This window comes from Camellia sinensis, chromosome 8, assembly GCF_055761805.1.
Source record: "Camellia sinensis isolate YWXY chromosome 8, ASM5576180v1, whole genome shotgun sequence".
In the NCBI taxonomy this organism is placed as follows: Eukaryota; Viridiplantae; Streptophyta; class Magnoliopsida; order Ericales; family Theaceae; genus Camellia; species Camellia sinensis.
In genome coordinates, this window is record NC_138968.1 from 187,182,889 (window position 1) to 187,203,585 (window position 20,697).

A 20,697-nucleotide genomic window follows, 5' to 3' on the forward strand; every position below is an offset into this window, starting at 1 on the left:
TCCACTTGCAGAACAGACAAATCAGATAACTTGTGGCGCGTGACCTACACACATATAGCATAAACATATAATGAAACACACACTTTGTTGATACTTAACTTCTTTTGTTTTATTCTTGGTGTATTCCTAAGTTTTAACCTCTTATTGAGTTTTACTCGTGGCCTAGGAATGCTTAGGATGCAATGTGGATGCCAAAATGCATTCCAAAACCCTTAACATAACTTGTTGAAAACAAGGGTCCCGCTCGAGCGTAACACCTCTCGCTCGAGCGGACATGCAAATATGTACGGGTCCGCTCGAGCGCAATTTTATTCGCTCGAGTGGTCTGCAAACTTAGAAAAGTTACTGGTTGTGTGATTTTCACTCTTGGCGGACGCTCGACGGTCGCTCAAGCGTGAGACTTAAGACCTCACTCAAGTGCAAATCTTGTCGCTCAAACGGTTTGCAAAAACATGAAAGTTCTGGGAGCTCGCATTTCATGACATGCATGTGATGAATTAGGGTCAAAAGGTAAGAAATGTGATGAATTCTTAAAACCATGTTAAGATAGACACATGCATGTAAAAATTCTTTAGAATTCTACTCAAAACACCATGATATATGCATGCATGCATGATATGGTTCAATTCTCTTCATTCTTAGTTCAATTCTTGCATTATCCATCATAATTCTCTAGAGTTCATGTCTTACACTTCATAATTGTTCAGCCTAAGGGTTGAATTTTTACCTAGGCTTGTCAAGATAAGAGCTAGAAGCTTGATTTTTGAGTTTCTAAGTCCAATTTCTTCAATTCCTTGCAAGTCCTTTGGTTAAACTCAAATCTCTCATTTCTCTCCCTCTCTCACGTTTGTTTGCTTGTGTAGGCTCAAAGTGTATTGAAATGAAGGAAAAAGGTTGAGTGGTGGTACAATTACTGCCTTATATAGGTTTGGATAATAGTATAATTAAATTGTTGACCAAACTAATCAAGTAGACATTAAACTATTCTAATTTAATCGTTCCGAATTGAATTTTAATTAAACTTACCATAATGTTCTAAAAATTCCAACTAACACATAAATCAAGTCAATTTCATGATCAGATGCCGATAGGGCCTTCAATTCGCAAAACGAAACAGAAACGGAAATTGATATTTCTACGATAAACAGATATAAATACAATCATGCAACACACACATGCAATTAATTCAGAACTTCACCTTAATTACTGATTAGACTTATTTAATCTTGTATTAACGTTAATTAAAGGTCAGGGTTGTTACAGGAAGTGTGGAGCTTACTATTTAGATTTTGTCTCCAATTCTTCTCAATTCAACACGTATTTGGATAGGTTTGCAATTATGTGTACATTGTTAATCCTCAAGACAGTGAACTATTAAATCTCATTCCTTGGAATCTTCCCAATACAATCCAATGGTTGTAAATAATCCTTCAAATCTTATCTTATATATCTTTTACTCTGCATTAATCAAACAATGTGGTGGTATTCAAAATTTCAAACTAGCTAGCTAGTCTAATCGTGACATTCTATGAGAGCCCAAGTAATGAACTTGGTGAAAAGCTTCATAACAAGATCAAATTATATGTAAGTAAACTCTTTTAGATTTTATTTCTTTTTGATAGTTCTATAACTAATAAATTATTGCTGTGTTTTTTGTTTCACTATTAAGTATAAAAAAAAACTCATAATTTTATCAATCTTTGAATTTCATATGCCCACTGACTATTAACCCAAAATCGCCAGTTGAAGGCTCTTAGGGGGTTAGTCATTTAGGGACACGGGTATCGGAGCATCCGAGGTTTGAGACTTGTTTATGTTTCATTCATTCTTGAAGTTCTTTCATGGTGTAGTATATTTTGAAAATGTTTATTAAGTCCAGTCAAAGTGAACTTTTAAACAGCAAGTTGTCAATATTAAGATTAGAGCAATGCTATGTATCATGAAAATAATCATGAAAGTTTTGTGACCCTTGGATTACACTTAAAATAAAGCACCACGCACTAATCAAGGTAATTCAAAGATCATAGCATTTTCATGATCATTTTCGTGAAAAAATTTTCATGATCCCTAACTTTTCTCTTAAGATTAAGAGGACAAAAACCATTCATAGTCCTGTTTGGCTTCCACAAAAAAATGGGGCGGTAGAGTCATTATTATCTTCGACTGAACAAAAAAATTGGACCTTACTGGCCGTAGAAATCGCTGAAACAAAGTCAATTTGAGATGTATGCATATTTGCTAGAGATGTTATTCATCTTTTGACAAATTTGGTCTTGATCCTACAAAGCATATAAATCAAGAACAGAAAGCAAAAAAAAGAAGAAAGTTTCCGACTTGGAAAACTAAAGCTATTATAACACACATGATACGAACAAAAGTCTGATTGGGCATAATAGCAATCAATCCTGTCGTGAAGGCGATACCAGTTGAAGACAGTGCAATATGTGTTAGCATAGTGGCACTAGCAAAGTAGTAAAAATAGTTTTCTTTGGCAATAATAGCTCCCCAGAAGAGTATGCAAGCTATAACCACAGAGCTGCTCATAGCAATGGAGTTCGAAACAAGGAACCATTTAAGGTATGGGCTCGATTGCAGAAGAGCTTGCCCTTGATCGGGGCCAACGTTGTTATTGAAGCCTCCGGGAATTGTGAAAGCAGCTGCAAATGTGAAGGTGGCGATTAGTGTGGCAACCATTAAGAGGGTGTGACCCATTTGCTTGTAAGTTCTCATTTTGTCAATAGTTGCTACTCCGTCCTCGATTGTGTTTGGGGAAATGTTTTATCTGGTGATCCATGTATTCTAGGACCAACATTGTCTCCAAATTCCTGAAGTCTAGATACAAAATACAAAGAAAACCATGAGTATGATGCCATTCACCTTTATAATTACAGTTGCAAGTGAACAGAACTTTATTAGAGTTAGCGAACCGAGCTGAGTTTGAGCTAGAGCTAGATTTTTGAGCTCAATAAACAGACAAGCTCGGGTCAGCTCATTTGCAGCCTTATTTGTAATGCATACTTTTTGTACCTAGTAATGGTATGTGCAAACAATCAAATAAAATTGGGAATAAGATTCTCTCCAATCCACTAGTGCAGTTTGGGCCAGTTGGCTAATCACAGGTCCACTCTTGTAATCGAAGTTGTTCATATTGTGAGTCTATGTGTGTAGATCATCCCTACAAAAATCAGATTGTTTTGATAATTGTAACCAAATGATTTTACCTTGTTTGTATTTAGAAAAAAAATGGACGATAATTATGATTTTAAAAATAAACCATTGTCATTCATTTTATTTAATACAAACATGATAAAATCATGAATGTACAATTGTCGGGTCAATTTTTATTTTTCAGAAATGACTAGACTGTGGTGAATCTCACAAACCTAACTGGATGCTCCAATCTACTTTTGTTGACTGGTGAGAAGCCTCTCCCAAAAAAATTAATGTACCTAACTAAATATTTACATAAAAGAAATTATAAACACTACATATATAATTACCACTGGAAATCTCAAGTATGGCTCTGTACTTGACTCATTGTTGATGGATTTTTGGCCAATGTTTTTCTTGGCTCTTTGATCTACTCTATCATCCCACATTAAATAACGTGCTATCCAACTTTTTCCTTCTATGGTAGCCAAGTGTAAGGGTGTGTTTCCATCATTATCAGCTTGGTTTATAAGCCCTTCAAGCTGTGTTGTTTCTAAAATGTGCCTAACCACACCTAATTTTCCACCTAAGACAGCAATGTGAAGATTGTTTTGGCCTCTCAAGTCCAACAATTCTCCAGAATCGGGGCAATATCGAATGATCTCTTTAATTATATTTGTATGGACTCTATATGCTGCAACATGAAACGGTGATAGGCCCTCTTTATTGGACATGTATGCTATGTCAGTGTCAAGTTGAAGTAATCTTTGAACTGTCCTGTGGTCTCCCATAAATGCTGCGTAGTAGAGCGGGGTTATACCATGGTGATCGGCTTCTTTGATTGGTTTTGGGTTTGCTCTTACAAGGGCTTCAATGACATCTAAATGACACATATAAAGGAAGCTTGATTATGAACAGAACCAGATACACTGGTGAAATGTACATTGTTTATGAAATCATATAGTTAGTCCTTTACTCGAGGTAAGTTGCATTCTTGTTGAATAATTTTTAGTAAATTACACCAGTGGTCCCTTCAGTTTGCCCCTTGTATTGTATCGATTTGATCCCTATAGTTTTATTTGAATCAATTTTGACCTTGAATTTTTCATATTATGTCAACTTACTCTAATTGGTAACAACCCTTTAGAAATTGAACCGAAATCAAAGACCAAACCAATTTGTTCACAACTCCAAAAGTGATTGAGTGGTTACTGTCCAATTTAAATGGTCTATTCCCTTTTGGATTGGCCATTTTACCCATGATTTTTGTCAAAATTATTAGCAAATGTTATCAATTTGGTTAAATGAGACAACATGAAAACTTGGAGGGCAAATTTAATGCAATTAAAACTATAGGGATTGAATTGACACAAGAGACAAATTACACGGACTACAGATAAAATAGGCTAGCCCAGGATTAACCTTCATAAAAAACTCAGCCACTCTGAGATTATGGTTCTTCACAGCCTCATGCAAAACTGTGTTGCCCCATTTATTTCTCATCCTCAGAATCTCAGTCTCTCTGTTTCCTCTGTTTTCGATGTCTCCATAAGATGAAGATAACATCTCGTTGACTAGAAAACTAACAATGGAGATGCGGCCAACTCTTGCAGCGACATGTAGAGGCGTGTCTCCGTCCAAGTTCGGCTGAGCAAGGAGGGGCTGCTTGTTGGAGGTGACCCCATGTGAAAGGGGTGATCCTCATGCTGCAGGCCAATTATTGTTCCAACTCCATGCAAGCAAAGGAAGGACTTCCACCACAGGTGAAGTGAAGATCTAAGTTGGGCACTTCTCCATTCTCTTCCCGTTGTAGCCATTGTTGACTCTCACCATTAAAGAATGTAGAAAATGGTGGTGAGTTTGTCTCCTCTCCCTCACTCTCTTTGTGTATAAATAGAGACGGAAGGGAGAGAGGGTGATTTGTATCAGAAAAGAGAGAGTTGTGAGAAGTCTATGAGAGCTTTGAGTTGAGTTGAGTAGAGAGAGTGAGATACTCCTCATCTATTTTGTATTTTGCTCCATTTTAGTGAAAATTCTCATTTCTGTCTGTTGATGTAGGCATTAGGCCGCTCCACGTAAATATTGTATTCTCTGTGTGTGTGACATAAATTTCTGGGTGTTTGATCTTAACAAAGTGGTATCAGAGCTGGTTGAGTCTTTTTCAAAAAAACAGAGTCCATTTTTCAGAAATGCCCAGAAATCAAAGTGGTCGAAATCACTTTTGATCACACCACCTGAAAGCCCTTGACGAGACGAGCACAACGGTGAAAACCGTGTCAAAAACGGAGAACGGACGTCCTCGCACGCGCCACACCCGCTATGTGACGCCGTTCCCACGTGCTCCCACCCTCACACGCGCCAAACACGCTTCCAGAGGAAGAAGACGCGTGATTTCACGTGCAGACACGTGCCACACGTGCGCGCGCCAGACGACGTCATCCGCTGACATCACCCAAGCCGAACCGCCAGCCGACACCGAGCTGGAGCCGATGACTAGCCGCGCCACTGACCAAACCGTTGACTCAGCTGCTAACGTCGCCTGACGCCAGCCAAATAGGAGAAATAATCTGGTGCTTCTCAGGCGCTCCAGAAGTCACCGATCTGAACCGTTCAACTTGTTTTGGCTTTATCTAAGCCATTTGAGGTCTGATTTGGGTGATCTAATAGTGCTTTCCAACTAATTGGAATATTTTGGGCACATCCGTATAGCCAGATTTTGCAAATTAGCTTTCAAAAATTTACAGTTTTTATTTTGGCAATCCGAAGTACTTTTCCGGCTAATTTGATCAGTCCGGACTTAATGGCGAAGTTGATGGAGGAATCCACATCAGTTTCAGGGCTGATGATTCGGTTGAATGCTTCCAATTATGCGATATGGAAGCCGCGGATGGAGGACATCCTGTATTGTAGAGACTTGTTTAACCCTATAGCGCTAAAGGGGGTTAAACCAAATGGAGACAAGGATGAGGACTGGATAAAAACCAACCAAAAGACTGTCGGTCAAATCAGATAGTGGATTGACCACAGTGTGTTCCACCATGTCGCCCAAGAGACGGACGCCTATGTCCTATGGATGAAATTAAAGGACATATACCAGTCCAAGACCGCACAGAACAAAGCCTTGATAATGAGAAGGCTTATAAACCTCAAACTGAAGAGTGGTGTGTCTGTTGTTGAATACACCAGTGAATTCCACAGCCTTGTGAACCAGCTTGCATCAGTCAAAATGGAGTTGGAGGATGAGATGCAAGCATTATTATTACTCAGTTCCTTACCAGACAGCTAGAAGACGTTAGTGGTTTCTCTCAGTAATTTTGCACCCGAAGGGAAGCTAACCATGGGGATGGTCACAAACGCCTTATTCAGCGAGGAGGCAAGGAAGAGAGAGATGAGAGGAGAGCAGTCCCAAGCCCTTGTCACAGAAAGTAGAGGCAAAGATAGAGAAATGGGCAGAGGTAGAGGAAGAAGTAAAAACAGAGGGCGTTCACAGTCTAGACAGGACAATACGAGGAGGTGCATTTACTGTGATCAAGAGGATCACGTAATAAGAGATCGCCTAGAGAAAAAGGTGGATAGACAAGCCAAAGAGAAGGCCAAGGGACACGGAGGTCCCTCAACTACAACAGTTACAGTGAATTCCTCTGACGATGAAGATGTAATGTTTACAGTCTCGTCAGAGTTGGAGACACCCGGCTGGATTTTGGATTCAGGGTGTACGTTCCACATATGTGTAGATAGGAAGCTTTTCTCCACTTACCGAAGAGTCAGCGGTAACATTATCCAGATGACCAACAACACAGAGAACAGAGTAGTTGGCATAGGGACAGTGCGGTTCCTTACTAAGGATGGAAGAAAAGTGGTTTTATCTGAGGTCCGACATGTGCCAGGAGTACGGAGGAATCTAATCTCCCTGAGTATTCTAGATCTAAAAGGAAATTGTTTCTCATCTAGTGGCGGGTTCTTCATGTACACAGAGGCGATAGAGAAATGTTGCAAGGCAAGTTGTGCAACAAACTATACAGACTGGAAGGAGAAGTTTTGACAAAGATGAGTGTTGTCAAACGCCAGTCGAAGGGTACAAAAGGAGAACATACACAACCAAAGCATATGACTAAGCAAGGCTGTCATCAGGAATGGCAAAAAAGGTGCAAGAGAACGCAAGGAGGCAGTTCGAAGGTGCACAGATCTGAGCCAATGATGCCAATCTTGAAGGAAGTTCAGAGCAAAGAAACCAAGTCGATAGAGACTGTGCCAGTGAAGAATAGAGTTTCTTTTGCTCCTGTGTTAGAGACATTTTGCAACCTCTCAAAAGATGCATGGAAGGGAGGGATGCAATCTTGAGTCGCAAAGTGAGCTTTGCACGACACCCCAATAAGGGGGTGCAAGCACTATGCACGGAGTTGCATAGTGGTAGCTTGTATAGACCAGTGGAAGCTGTCTTGGCAGAATGGCTAACTGTCAAACATCAGTACAGACATACAAGTGAGACAGAACCGAGCATCAGGGATTGCAGCACAGACAATAGGCGTATGAGATCGCTGGGAAGTTGGTCTGAAGTGCAGAAAGCAAAGGCTGGTTGTTCAGAAATAAGCTCTGAGCAAGGACAATTGAGGATGTTGATATGTCAAACTCTGAAGTTTTCTAGTTGCTCCCGTGTTCATCATGCAAGGAGTTGCACGGCAATACAGGGTATCCCGAGCAGGGGGTGCAAGGCATCCAATCAGGGGGTGCTGGATACCTTGGCAGCAGGTTTTGTTACGGATCACCTCACATGGGCTGAGGGGGTGATTGTTGGAGGTCACCCCATGTGAAAGGGATGATCCTCATGCTGCAGGCCAATTATTGTTCCAACTCCATGCAAGCAAAGGAGAGAGTCAAGGAAGGATGGCGTGCAAGGACTTCCACCACAGGTGAAGTGAAGGTCTAAGCTGGGCACTTCTCCTTTCTCTTCCCGTTGTAGCCATTGTTGACTCTCACCATTAAAGAAGGTAGAAAATGGTGGTGAGTTTGTCTCCTCTCCCTCACTCTCTTTGCGTATAAATAGAGACGGGAGGGAGAGAGGGTGATTTGTATCAGAAAAGAGAGAGTTGTGAGAAGTGTATAAGAGCTTTGAGTTGAGTAGAGAGAATGAGATACTCCTCCTCTGTTTTGTATTTTGCTCCATTTTAGTGAAAATTCTCATTTCTGTCCATTGATGTAGGCATTGGGTCGAACCACGTAAATATTGTGTTCTCTGTGTGTGTGAGATAATTTTCTGGGTGTGTTTGATCCTAACACTGTTGCCGATTGTAAATCTCAGCAACAATGTTTTTGTGTCCTAACTATGTGGCGATATGAAGTGGTGTGTTTTCATGAGGTGTTAGTTTTAGAAGTAGGTTTGGATTTTCATTGAGGAGTTGTTTGAAGTGAAGAATGTGTCCTGATTTTGCAGAGTTGTATAGTCTCTGATCCATTGTGAGTTTCTAGTAAGGCACTAATATTTGGATTAATGTAGAGATGGTTTTATAAGTTTGTTTTTAATCTTTTATGTTTGTTCTAAAATGTCATTACATTGCCCCCCAGAGTTTATAATGTTTGATGCCATTATTTAGGTGTCGTTGACTTGGACAAAGTTGCCAGTTGGCATTTGTCTGAAGTAATTAAATCATCTCCAATCCTAACCTTTTTTGCTTTTTCATCAAATTTGATTGAAAATTTGATTACCAACTTCAATCTTTACTCTCTTTTTTTATCATCTGTGGTTTTTCCATCCTAATTTCTTATTTTTTTTTCTTTTTCTTTTTTTAATTTTAAATTTAATCAAATTTGAGTAAAAATATGGCTGTTGAAAAATGATAAAAGATTTGGTTCATCCTTAATTTGATAAAAAAAAAAAAAATTATCATTCCCTAAAATTGATTTGGAATAGATGAAATGGTTGGAGTAGGTTTTTAGCATTTTTTTTTACTAAATTTGAATTTGATGAAGAATTAGAGATGCTGTTAGATGGGTCTAGATTGGACTAGGAGACATGTGGAGCTCACTGTCTAGATTTTGTCTCTCAATTATTCTCAATTCGACATGTATTTGGATACGTTTACAGTCTTGTCTAGATTGTTGTGAATTATTGAATCTCATTTTTTTGAATCGTCCCAATAAAATCCAACGGTCACAAACAATCCGTCAAATATTATCTTATTTTTTACTCAGCCATAATCAAACAATGTGGTGGTGGTATTCAAAATTTCAAACTAGCTAGTTTAATCATGATGTTCAAGCATCGGAGTATCCCAGGTTTGAGACTTGTTTATGTTTCATTCATTCTTGAAGTTCTTGAATGGTGTAGGTTATTCTGAAAATGTCTATCAATTCCAGTCAAACTATACTTTTAAACTGGAAGTAGTCATTATTAAGAGCACAAAAAAAATATTCATAGTCCTCTTTGGCTTCTACAAAAATACAAAAAAATGGAGCAGTAGTGTCATTATCTCCCATAAGTTCAAATTTGAAAATTTGTCAGAATAAAAAAACCCAACTCTGATGCACACCGTACATTGATGGTTTGGATCATGTAGAGTTGGATCGAAATCACGGATTCAAAGATCGAATCACAGATTCCAATAGTTTTTCTTTGTTGATTTACATGGAATGATCAATTTGGGATTATGCATATTTGCAAGAGTTCATCTTTTGATGAATTTAGTCTTGAGCCTACGTAGGCGAAAAATCAAGAACTGACAAACTTCCCCTGAAGAAAAAATCTGTGCCAACCGGAAAAAAAACAGGAAGTTTCCGACATGGAAAAGTGACCCTATTATACGACACATGATGCGAACAAATGGTTGATTGGGCATAATAGCAATCAAGCCAGTTGTGAAGGCGACAGCAGTTGAAAACAGTGCAACATGTGTAAGCACAGTGGCACTAGCAAAGTAGTAGAAATAGGTTTCTTCGGCAATAACAGCTCCCCAGAAGAGTATGCAAGCTGCAATCACAGAGAAACTCATAGCGATGGAGTCCGAGACAAGGAACCATTTAAGATGTAGGCTTGATTGCAAAAGTGCCTGCCCTTGATCTGGGCCAATGTTGTTGTTGAAGCCTCCGGGAATTGTGAAAGCAGCTGCAAATGTGACGGTGGCAATTAGTGTTGCTACCATTAAGAGGGTGTGACCCATTTGCTTGTAAGTTTCCATTTTGTCAGCAGCAGCAGCAGCAGCTGCAGCTGCAGCTCCCTCCTTGCTTGTGCTTGGGGGAATCTTTTCTTTGGTGGTCAATGTATTTAGGGACCAAGGTTGTCTCCAATTTTTTGATTTCTAGATGCATAATACAAAGATAACTGTGAGAATCCGTGCAAAAAATTAAGTTGATGGAACATCAATAGCCAAACAACACCTCTCGGTGATCCAACTGAAGAGAAACCATCTCCAAAATCAATGTACCTAATTAAACAGTTAATTATATGAACTATGAACTCTACCAATATTAATTACCTTTGGAAATCTCGAGTATGCCTTTCTAATCGACTCCTCATAGTCGATGGCTGTTTGGCCAATGTTATTCTTGGCTCTTTGATCTACTCTCTCATCCCAAATCAAGTAACGTGCTATCCAACTTTTTCTTTCTCTGGTAGCCAAGTGCAAAGGTGTGTTTCCATCATTATCTGCCTGGTTTATAAGCCCCTCTAGCTCTGTTGTTTCTAAAACGTACCTAACAACACTTAATTTTCCACCAAGGACTGCAAAGTGAAGAGTGTTTTGGCCTCTTAAATCTAGCAGTTCTCCAGAATCCGGGCAACATTGGATGATCTCTTGGATTATGTTGGTATGGCCTCTGTATGCCGCGACATGAAGTGGTGACAGCCCATCTTGATCGGACATGTATACTATGTCGGTGTGAAGTTGAAGTAATCTTTGAACTGTCCTGTGGTCTCCCATAGATGCTGCGTAGTAGAGTGGGGTTCTACCATGATGATCAGCTTCTTTTATTAGTTCTGGCTTCGCTCTAACAAGGGCTTCCATGGCATCTAAATAACATATAAAATGAAACGGTAAAATGTGGGTTTATTTATGAAATCATATAGTTACGATTATCAAATTGATTTGATATTTTTGATAAACAATCAACATATACCTCAAAGACCAATTAAATGTATCATCAAAATAGGCTCTATAGTAGGCCCACAACTAAAAACTGGATGGTCCAGTCATTTACTGGAGGCAAGCTGCATTCTTGTTTGTTTTTATAATAAATGCATATAAAAAATAAATGAGAGAAGTATAAAATTACCAAAATTCCCCTCTACGATGGTAGCATGCAAAGCTGTTTGGCCATCTGACCCGCCATAAGCCGAATAACAAGCTGCCATCAGTATGCGCTTCACAATTTCCAGCATTCCATCTCTAGCAGCCAGATACAATGGGGATTCACCCGTGTTGTTCTCGAAACAGGCCAGCTCAGGATCAACCTTTATCAAAAACTCAGCCACTCTGAGATTATGGTTCCTCACAGCCTCATGCAAAACTGTGTTGCCCCACTTATTTCTCATCCTCAGAATCTCAGTCTCTCTGTTTCCTCTGTTTTCAATGTCTCCATAAGACAAAGATAACAGCTCGTTGACTAGAAAACTAACAATGGAGATGCGGCCAGCTCTCGCAGCGACATGTAGAGGTGTGTCTCCGTCCAAGTTCGGCTGAGCAAGGAGGAACTGCTGCCGATTGTAAATCTCAGCAACAATGTTTTTGTGTCCAAACTGTGTGGCGATATGAAGTGGTGTGTTTTCATGAGGTGTTAGTTTTAGAAGTAGGCTTGGATTTTCATTGAGGAGTTGTTTGAAGTGAAGAATGTCTCCTGATTTTGCAGAGTTGTATAGTCTCTGATCCATGGTGGGTTTTCTAGGAAGCCACTGACATTTGGATTCATGTTGGGTTGGTTTAATTTAAGTTTGTTTTAGTTGCTTATGTATAAAATGTGAACGCATTGATTTGGAATAGTTTGAAGAATATATTAGGTTTTAGACTTGCCGTGTTTTTTTATTTTTACTATTCCATATGATGTAACACATTCAACAAGTTGGTGCAATGAAGTCCAGATCAACCCCATTAACAGTTGTCAATCACCATCTTTAAAAAAAAAAAAAAAAAAAAAAAAAAAAAAAAAAAAAAAAAACAGTTCAAAAAAATTTATATTGTGAATGTGATAGGAGAGATTATAATGGTTGGAGGAGAGAGATTTTTTCATGTTAATCAGTTTATTTTTCATAATCGAATTCATGTTAAAAAATAACCAACTCTAATCCACTAATTTTGTATTTATCAAAAATTCTCACCAGTATACTTTCTAGTATTCAAACTAATTTCAATATCAAAAGTTTTGACTTGTGAGACTTTGAGCCCTTGTGTTGTTTTTGATTCATTCAAATTTTTTTTTTTTTTTTTTTTTCAACGCTGGAGTTAATTGAACAGGACGCTTAACTGAAAAATGTCTAATTCCAGTCTAAATATAAATTTGACAAAACAGCGTAAGGCAAACCCCAAATATGGGACGACTTTCAAATTTGTGCTCTACAAGATCTGTTTGTTTGTTAAAATAAATGCAAAAACAAAATTTCAACATTATGCCTATTTTTTGGAGAAGAGAAAATATACTACCCGTATTCTATTTTTTAAGTATGTCAAATTATTGTATTCATATTGGATCATATTTGATATATTGTTTATGCACCTAGTGTTGACGTGGCATTTACAATTTTTTAAAAATAATATATAATCACATTATTTTTAAAAATAATATTTTCACACTGTTATATTTTTAAAAATAACAATGGGTTGGAAGAAGCAGAGATGCAGTAAAGATTGAGAGAGCAAGTAGAGATGGAGACCTCAAAACAGCAAAAAATCCTTTTGTCTAGCAATGGAGGCTAAGTTAGATGTAGAGAGCAAAAATAAAAATGGACAAAATAGCTCTTGTGATGCAGAGCCTGTTGGAAGAACAGATAACCAACTGCACTAACAAAAATCCCTCATGTGGTCTTTTTGCCTCCCTCCTTGAGATGCTCCAACATATACAAAAGCTGGTTTTAGTTCTGCCTTAAACTAAGTGATTGGTCTTAAAACTCTGTACATCATAGGATTCTTCTCTCAATCTAAATTTGGAAGGATAGTGCAAAACTTGATTTCTTGGATTGGACTGATAATCGGATTGGATCATGTTGATCCGAATCCAGTCCATTAATAATCGGATTTGTATGCAATTGGATTAGATATTCATTAACGAATTGGAATTTTTGGATCAGATTCAGATTATATATCCGATCCATTGACAGACCTAGGTAGGAGGCATAAGCATATCATCTGATATGTCAAGCCTTTGCCGTTGAGCCAAGTCGCACTTTTAGTTGAATAATTCAAATAATAACATAAATGATTGAAGATTTTTCTCCTTTCCATAATCAATCAATCCCTATCAATCAGTTTTAGCTCTTTGATATTGAAGAGTATTCTAGTTTTCAATAAATTTGCAAGACTACTTCAATTGATAAATTTGGTCTTGAGCTTATAGAAAAGACAAGTATTAAACCACTTGAGATGTTTGCTTGATAGCAAAAGGGCTAACCCTTGAAGTGGTGCGTTTTCATGAGGTGTTAGTTTTAGAAGTAGGCTTGGATTTTCATTGAGGAGTTGTTTGAAGTGAAGAATGCGTCCTGATTTTGCAGTTGTATAGTCTCTGATCCATTGTGGGTTTTCTAGTAAGGCAATAAGATTTGGATTGATGTGGGGATGCTTTTATAAGTTTTTAATCTTTTACGTTTGTTATAAAATGTCATCACATTGGCCCCCAGAGTTTATAATATTTGATGCCATTATTTAGGTGTAGTTGACTTGGACAAAGTTGCCAGTTGGGCATTTGTCTGGAGGAATTAGACCATCCTCGGTCCTTAAAAATAAAAATTCATCAATTTAATTGAAAATTTTGATTACGAACTTGATTTGATATCAAATACTTCAATCATTTTTTTTCGTCTATGGTTTTGAAAAAAATCCAAACCCGCACTAAAAACTTGTTTTAATCATTTTTTATTTTAAAAAAAAAAAAACCATCTCAAATCCTATCTTCTCGTTTTTCTTTTTCTTTTTTTAAATATATATATATATATATATATGATCAAATTTAAGTAAAAATATGGCTATTGAAAATTTGGTAAAAGATTTGGTTCATCATTGATTTGATGAAAAAATTGTCTTTCCCTCGATTTGATTTGGAATCGATGAACTGGTTAGAGTACATTTTTAGCATTTTTTCACCAAATTTAAATCTAATGAAACAATTGATGAAGGACTGAAAATGCTCTCCCGAGGGATGCAGATTAGATTAGGGGAAGTGTGGAGCGTGCTATTTAGATTTTGTCTCCAATTCTTCTCAATTCAACATGTATTTGGACAGGTTTGCAGTTATGTCTACATTATTGTTAATCCTCAATACGGTGAACTATTAAATCTCATTCCTTGGAATCTTCCCAATACAATCCAATGGCCATAAATAATCCTTCAAATCTTATCTTATATATCTTTTACTCTGCATTAATCAAACAAGGGATGGTATTCAAAATTTCAAACTAGCTAGCTAGTCTAATCATGATATTCTATCAGAGCCCGAGTAACGAAGTTGGTGAAAAGCTTCATAAGTTATATGCAAGTATACTCTTTCAGATTTTGTTGAAGGCTCTTAGGCGGTTAGTCATTTAGGGACACGGGTATCGGAGCATCTGAGGTTTGAGACTTGTTTATGTTTCATTCATTCTTGAAGTTCTTTAATGGTGTGGTTCATTCTGAAAATGTTATTAATTCCAGTCAAAGTGAACTTTTAAACAGCAAGTAGTCAATATTAAGATTAAGAGGAAAAAAAACATTCATAGTCCTCTTTGGCTTCTACAAAAAAATGGGGCGGTAGAGTCATTATTATCTCCGACCGAATAGAAAAATTGGACCTGACTGGCCGTAGAAATCGCTGAAACAAAGTCAATTTGAGATATATGCATATTTGCTAGAGATTTTATTCATCTTCTGACAAATTTGGTCTTGATCCGACAAAGCATATAAATCAAGAACTGAAAAACATTGAATAAGGGAAAGATTTGCACGAATAGGTAAAGAAGAAGAAAGTTTCCAACTTGGAAAACTAAACCTATTATAAGACACATGATACGAACAAAATTCTGATCGGGCATAACAGCAATCAATCCTGTGGTGAAGGCGATACCAGTTGAAGACAGTGCAATATGTGTTAGCATAGTGGCACTAGCAAAGTAGCAAAAGTAGTTTTCTTTGGCAATAACAGCTCCCCAGAAGAGTATGCAAGCTACAACCACAGAGCTGCTCATAGCGATGGAGTCCGAAACAAGGAACCATTTAAGGCATGCACTCGATTGCAGAAGAGCTTGCCCTTGATCAGGGCCAACGTTGTTATTGAAGCCTCCGGGAATTGTGAAAGCAGCTGCAAATGTGACAGTGGCGATTAGTGTGGCGACCATTAAGAGGGTCTGACCCATTTGCTTGTAAGTTCTCATTTTGTCGACAGTTGCTACTCCGTCCTCAATTGTGTTTGGGGAAATGTTTTCTCTGGTGATCCATGAATTCTGGGACCAAGGTTGTCTCCAAATTCCTGTAGTCTAGATACAAAGTACAAAGATGACCATGAGTATGATGCCATTCACCTTTATAATTACGGCTGCAAGTGAACAAAACTTTATTAGAGTTAGCGAACTGAGCTGAGATTGAGCAAGAGCTAGATTTTTGAGCTCAATAAACAGACAAGCTCTTGTCAGCTCATTTGCAGCCTTATTTGTAATGCATACTTTTTGTACCTAGTAATGGAACGTGCAAACAATAAAATAAAATTGGGAATAAGATTCTCTCCAATCCACTAGTGCAGTTTGGGCCAGTTGGCTAATCACAGGTCCACCCTTGTAATCGAAGTTGTTCATATTGTGAGTCTGTAGATCATCCCTACAAAAATCATATTGTTTTGATAATTGTAACCAAATGATTTTACCTTGTTTGTATTTAGAAAAAAATGGACGATAATTAAGATTTCAAAAATAAACCATTGTCATTCATTTTTTTAAATACAAATATGATAAAATCATGAAAGTACAATTATCGGATCAATTTGAATTTTTTTTTTTTTTCTTCCAGAGATGACTAGGCTGTGGTGAATCCCACAAACCTAACCGGATGCTCCAATTTACTTTTGTTGACTGGTGAGAAGCCTCTCCCTAAAAAATTAATGTACCTAACGAAAGACTTACAGAAAATAAATTATAAACTCGACCTATATAATTACCATTGGAAATCTCAAGTATGGCTCTGTACTTGACTCATTGTTGATGGCTTTTTGGCCAATGTTGTTTTTGGCTCTTCGATCTACTCTATCATCCCACATCAAATAACGTGCTATCCAACTTTTTCTTTCTATGGTAGCCAAGTGTAGGGGTGTGTTTCCATCATCATCAGCTTGGTTTATAAGCCCTTCAAGCTCTGTTGTTTCTAAAATGTACCTAACCACACTTAATTTTCCACCTAGGACAGCAATGTGAAGAATGTTTTGGCCTCTCAAGTCCAACAATTCTCCAGAATCCGGGCAATATCGAATGATCTCTTTAATTATATTGGTATGGCCTCTATACGCTGCAACATGAAACGGTGATAGGCCCTCTTTATCGGACATGTATGCTATGTCGGTGTCAAGTTGAAGTAATCCTTGAACTGTCCTGTGGTCTCCCATGTATGCTGCGTAATAGAGCGGGGTTCTACCATGGTGATCGGCTTCTTTGATTAGTTCTGGTTTTGCTCTTACAAGGGCTTCAATGACATCTAAATGACACATAAAAAGGAAGCTTGATTATGAACAGAACCAAATACAATTAAAACCATGAAAACTAAGAGTTTGTCAAAATTCTTAGCAAATGCTATCAATTTGGTTAAATGAGACGACATGAAAACTTGAAGGGCAAAATTGATGCAATGTAACCACAAGGACTGAATTGACACAAGAGACAAATTACAGTGACTACCGATAAAATTTACCCTATAATTTTTGGATTAGAATAACATTACTCATTCATTTTTCTTTTTTTGATAATAAATGCATATAAAAAAAGAGATAGGAGAAAGAACAAGATTACCAAAATGCCCCTCTACGATTGCAGCATGCAAAGCTGTCTGACCATCTGATCCACCATAAGCAGAAGATCGAGCTGCCATCAACAAAAGATTGACAATTTCCAGCATTCCATCTCTAGCAGTCAGATACAAGGGGGACTCACCCATGTTATTCTCAAAACAGGCCAGCCCAGGATCAACCTTCATCAAAAACTCAGCCACTCTGATACTATGGTTCCTCACAGCCTCATGCAAAACTGTGTTGCCCCACTTATTTCTCATCCTCAGAATCTCAATCCCTCTGTTTCCTTTGTTTTCGATGTCTCCATAAGACAAAGAAAACATCTCGTTGACTAGAAAACTAACAATGGAGATGCGGCCAGCTCTCGCAGCGACATGTAGAGGCGTGTCTCCGTCCAAGTTTGGCTGAGCAAGGAGGGACTGCTGCCGACTGTAAATCTCAGCAACAATGTTTTTGTGTCCAAACAGTGTGGCGATATGAAGTGGCGTGTTTTCATGAGGTGTTAGTTTTAGAAGTAGGCTTGGATTTTCATTGATTAGTTGTTTGAAGTGAAGAATGTGTCCTGATTTTGCTGAGTTGTATAGTCTCTGATCCATGGTGGGTTTTCTAGGAAGCCAGTGACATTTGGATTCATGTTGGGTTGGTTTAATTTAAGTTTGTTTTTATTGCTTATGCATAAAATGTGAACGCATTGACCCGCTAGTTTGAAGAATATATTAGATTTTAGACTTGCCGTGGTTTTTTTAAGTTTTACTTTCTCATATGATGTAACACATTCAACACGTTGGTGCAATGAAGTCCAGATCTGTTGAAGATTGGCTCTTATTCACTTTGTCAACAATAGCTGTTGATTGCTGATTGAAGACAAATGAAGAAGCTGAAGATTTGGGCTAAAGATTCAGCCGAGCTGATCTTCAGATCTTGTTGGTGGCTGCCATAAATGTTGTCGATGGCTTGTTGAAGACTTTGGCTCTCCTATTGCATCTATAAATGGTTAGTGAATGGGAGGGGTTCGGTGTGGCAATCAGAAGAGAGTGTAATCAGGGTGTAAGCAACTGAGTGAGTAGAGTGAGAATATTGTCTTCTCCTCCATTGTTTTAATCTTTGTGTTTCTCTCTATATAATGAAATCCACTGCCCGTGGACGTAGGCGTATTGCCGAACCATGTAAATCTTTGTGTGTTTATGTGTGATTGTTTTCTGCCAACAAGATCAACCTCATTAATAGTTGTCGATCACCATCTTTTTTTTTTTTTTTTAAAAAAATGGTTAAAAAAAATTATATTGTGAATGTGATTGTAGAGATTATAATGGTTGTAAGAGAGATAAATTTTTCATGTTAATCTGTTTATTTTTCATAATCGGATTCATGTTAAAAAATAACCAACTCTAATACACTAATTTCGTATTTATCAAAAAATTTCAGCAGTATACTTTCTGGTATTCAAACTAATCCAGTGTCAAAAGTTTTGACTTGTGAGACTTTGAGACCTTGTGTATTTTTGATTCATTCAATTTTTTTTTTTCAACGGTTTAGTTAACTGAACAGGGACGCTGCACTGAAAAATGTATAATTCCAGTCAAAATATATAAATTTGACAAAACAGAGTAAACCAAACCCCAAATGTGATGACAATTCACATTTGTGGTAGAGGATCTGTTTGTTACCTACTCATTTTATAGCAAATTTTCTTACATACTATAATTGTTAAGATAAATGCAAAAATAAATTTTCAATATTTTGTCTATTTCTTAGAGAAGACAAAGAGTAATATTATGCATCATGAAACAAATATTATGAAAAAGTTTCATGAAACTAATTTAGGGTGATTGCATAACATATAATAAAACACTACAAATACTACAAACTAATCTAAAGGTGAAGAATCTATTGTTCATATAGGCTAATTAAACGAAACAAATAAATTAATTAATTAGTTAAATTACATAACATGAACCACGATTAACAGAAATACATACGGAATCAAAATAAGGAAAACAAGGGATCAAACCAAATTCTGTGTGATATCACAGTGTCTTTAAAATATATTAGCTATCTCACCATTTTGGTCATTTTTTTTGTGGTGTAAAGACATTGTTACAAAAAATCTAAACCCATTTAATCCCACCTCAACCAATGGCTGGGACCTACTTCAATTTCACATTAAAGTCACCAAAAAATCATGTTTTCCAACAATATCTTCATGAAGACTTTTCATGATATTTCTTTTATGATGCCTAGTATTATTGGAAGATAGTACCCTTATCCTATTTTTCACCTAGTGATTGGTCTTAAAATTCTGTATATCTGTTAGTAAAATTTTTGTTAGGCCTCGATCAACAAAGCTTTAACCAAAATCTCACCAAATAACACAATGATCAAGCAATTGTGTTGAGGTTCTATGCCTTGAAAGTTCAAGGACTTCCTTGGAGTAAAAATAATGACAAAACAAACAAGAAAAAAGAGAGAAAGAAGAAGAAGATGATGATGTAAATGATTGTATGAACAATCAAATACAAGTAAAGTACATTAAGACTACTCCTATTTAAGTTTAAACTACTCCTATGTAGATTAGATCTACTCATTGGATAGAAAATTAATTAAAATCAATTCATGTATTGATTTGTTGGTCCCCCTTTACAATAGAGCCATCAATGGCAATTTATACAAAGAAAAATGTATAAAAAACTTCTATTAACTATCATCTAACCACCCATATAATTTTCACCTTCTTATATTGCCACTTGTCCTCCATCCCTTGGATCATCAAAACTTAACTTAACTACTCTTAACTTTCAAGATTTTCCTGCATAATAATAATAATAATAATAATAATAATAATAAGTAATAGAAAGTTTAAACCTAGTTATAATTGATAATTGATAAGAAAACATTGTCTTATAATTAATCAATCAGAGAACAAATATATAAAACCCTAATCTAATAGAATGAAACACTAACAACCTAAAGGATTAAACTATCCTTAATGAAAACTATAAACTACAATTCACACCCCCCCTCAAACTGAGGATGCGAGTGCAAAAAGCATCGAAAGTTTACCAAGAAGAAAACGAAAACGAGCAACAGTGTGAGTCTTCATAAAAAAATTGGCCAACTAAAGAAAAGAGAGAACAAAAGGGAGAGTAATAGTGCCAGCCTAAAGATTCTGTCTGACAAAGTAACAATTTATTTCAACATGCTTGGTCCGCTCATGGAAGACTGAATGAATTATGGGTAATCTGGACAGCACTCTGATTATCACAATACAACGAAGTTGGATCAGAAAGAGAGACACCCATATCAGAAAGAAGCCACCAAAGCCAAACGATCTCAGAAGTAGTATGAGCCATGGCACGATACTCGGCCTCAGCAGTGGAACGAGCAACAACA

At 37.1% G+C, this 20,697-nt stretch overlaps 3 protein-coding genes across 4 annotated transcripts; all 3 read right to left on the bottom strand.

Annotated features, from left to right (window-relative positions):
• Nucleotides 1–1,919: 1,919 nt before the first annotated feature.
• Nucleotides 1,920–5,322, bottom strand: LOC114323936 (uncharacterized). The gene is made up of 3 exons (XM_082885872.1): nt 3,466–5,322; nt 2,811–2,832; nt 1,920–2,754 (listed from the first exon to the last, which is right to left on the bottom strand). The coding sequence occupies exons 1-3, from the start codon at nt 4,041–4,043 to the stop codon at nt 2,296–2,298; spliced, it is 1,059 nt and encodes a 352-aa protein (XP_082741998.1). The 5' UTR covers nt 4,044–5,322; the 3' UTR covers nt 1,920–2,295.
• A 4,219-nt stretch (nt 5,323–9,541) lies between these two features.
• On the bottom strand, nt 9,542–12,193 carry LOC114323949 (uncharacterized). The gene is made up of 3 exons (XM_028271655.2): nt 11,416–12,193; nt 10,620–11,152; nt 9,542–10,442 (listed from the first exon to the last, which is right to left on the bottom strand). Exons 1-3 carry the CDS (start codon nt 12,008–12,010, stop codon nt 9,813–9,815), a joined length of 1,758 nt encoding a protein of 585 aa, XP_028127456.2. The 5' UTR covers nt 12,011–12,193; the 3' UTR covers nt 9,542–9,812.
• Nucleotides 12,194–15,147: 2,954 nt separating this feature from the next.
• Nucleotides 15,148–17,980, bottom strand: LOC114323948 (protein ACCELERATED CELL DEATH 6). 2 transcript variants are annotated; one of them, XM_082884361.1, is made up of 3 exons: nt 17,309–17,980; nt 16,468–16,997; nt 15,148–15,852 (listed from the first exon to the last, which is right to left on the bottom strand). In XM_082884361.1, the coding sequence occupies exons 1-3, from the start codon at nt 17,901–17,903 to the stop codon at nt 15,847–15,849; spliced, it is 1,131 nt and encodes a 376-aa protein (XP_082740487.1). In that variant the 5' UTR covers nt 17,904–17,980; the 3' UTR covers nt 15,148–15,846. The 2 variants fall into 2 exon arrangements, with proteins under 2 accessions (XP_082740487.1, XP_028127455.2); XM_028271654.2 differs by having other exon boundaries at nt 15,148–15,793; nt 17,309–17,972.
• Between the last annotated feature and the right edge of the window lie 2,717 nt (nt 17,981–20,697).

Coding starts and splice junctions, on each gene's coding strand:
- LOC114323936 (XM_082885872.1), bottom strand. CDS start 4,043: ATGTGTCATTTAGATGTCATTGAAGCCCTTGTAAGAGCAAACCCAAAA. Junction 2,833..3,465: donor GTGTTTATAATTTCTTTTAT/GTAAATATTTAG, acceptor TTTTGTATCTAG/ACTTCAGGAATTTGGAGACA. Junction 2,755..2,810: donor TTCAGGAATTTGGAGACAAT/GTTGGTCCTAGA, acceptor AACACAATCGAG/GACGGAGTAGCAACTATTGA.
- LOC114323949 (XM_028271655.2), bottom strand. CDS start 12,010: ATGGATCAGAGACTATACAACTCTGCAAAATCAGGAGACATTCTTCAC. Junction 11,153..11,415: donor CATCGTAGAGGGGAATTTTG/GTAATTTTATAC, acceptor TATGTTATTTAG/ATGCCATGGAAGCCCTTGTT. Junction 10,443..10,619: donor CATACTCGAGATTTCCAAAG/GTAATTAATATT, acceptor TTATGCATCTAG/AAATCAAAAAATTGGAGACA.
- LOC114323948 (XM_028271654.2), bottom strand. CDS start 17,903: ATGGATCAGAGACTATACAACTCAGCAAAATCAGGACACATTCTTCAC. Junction 16,998..17,308: donor AATCGTAGAGGGGCATTTTG/GTAATCTTGTTC, acceptor TGTGTCATTTAG/ATGTCATTGAAGCCCTTGTA. Junction 15,794..16,467: donor CATACTTGAGATTTCCAATG/GTAATTATATAG, acceptor CTTTGTATCTAG/ACTACAGGAATTTGGAGACA.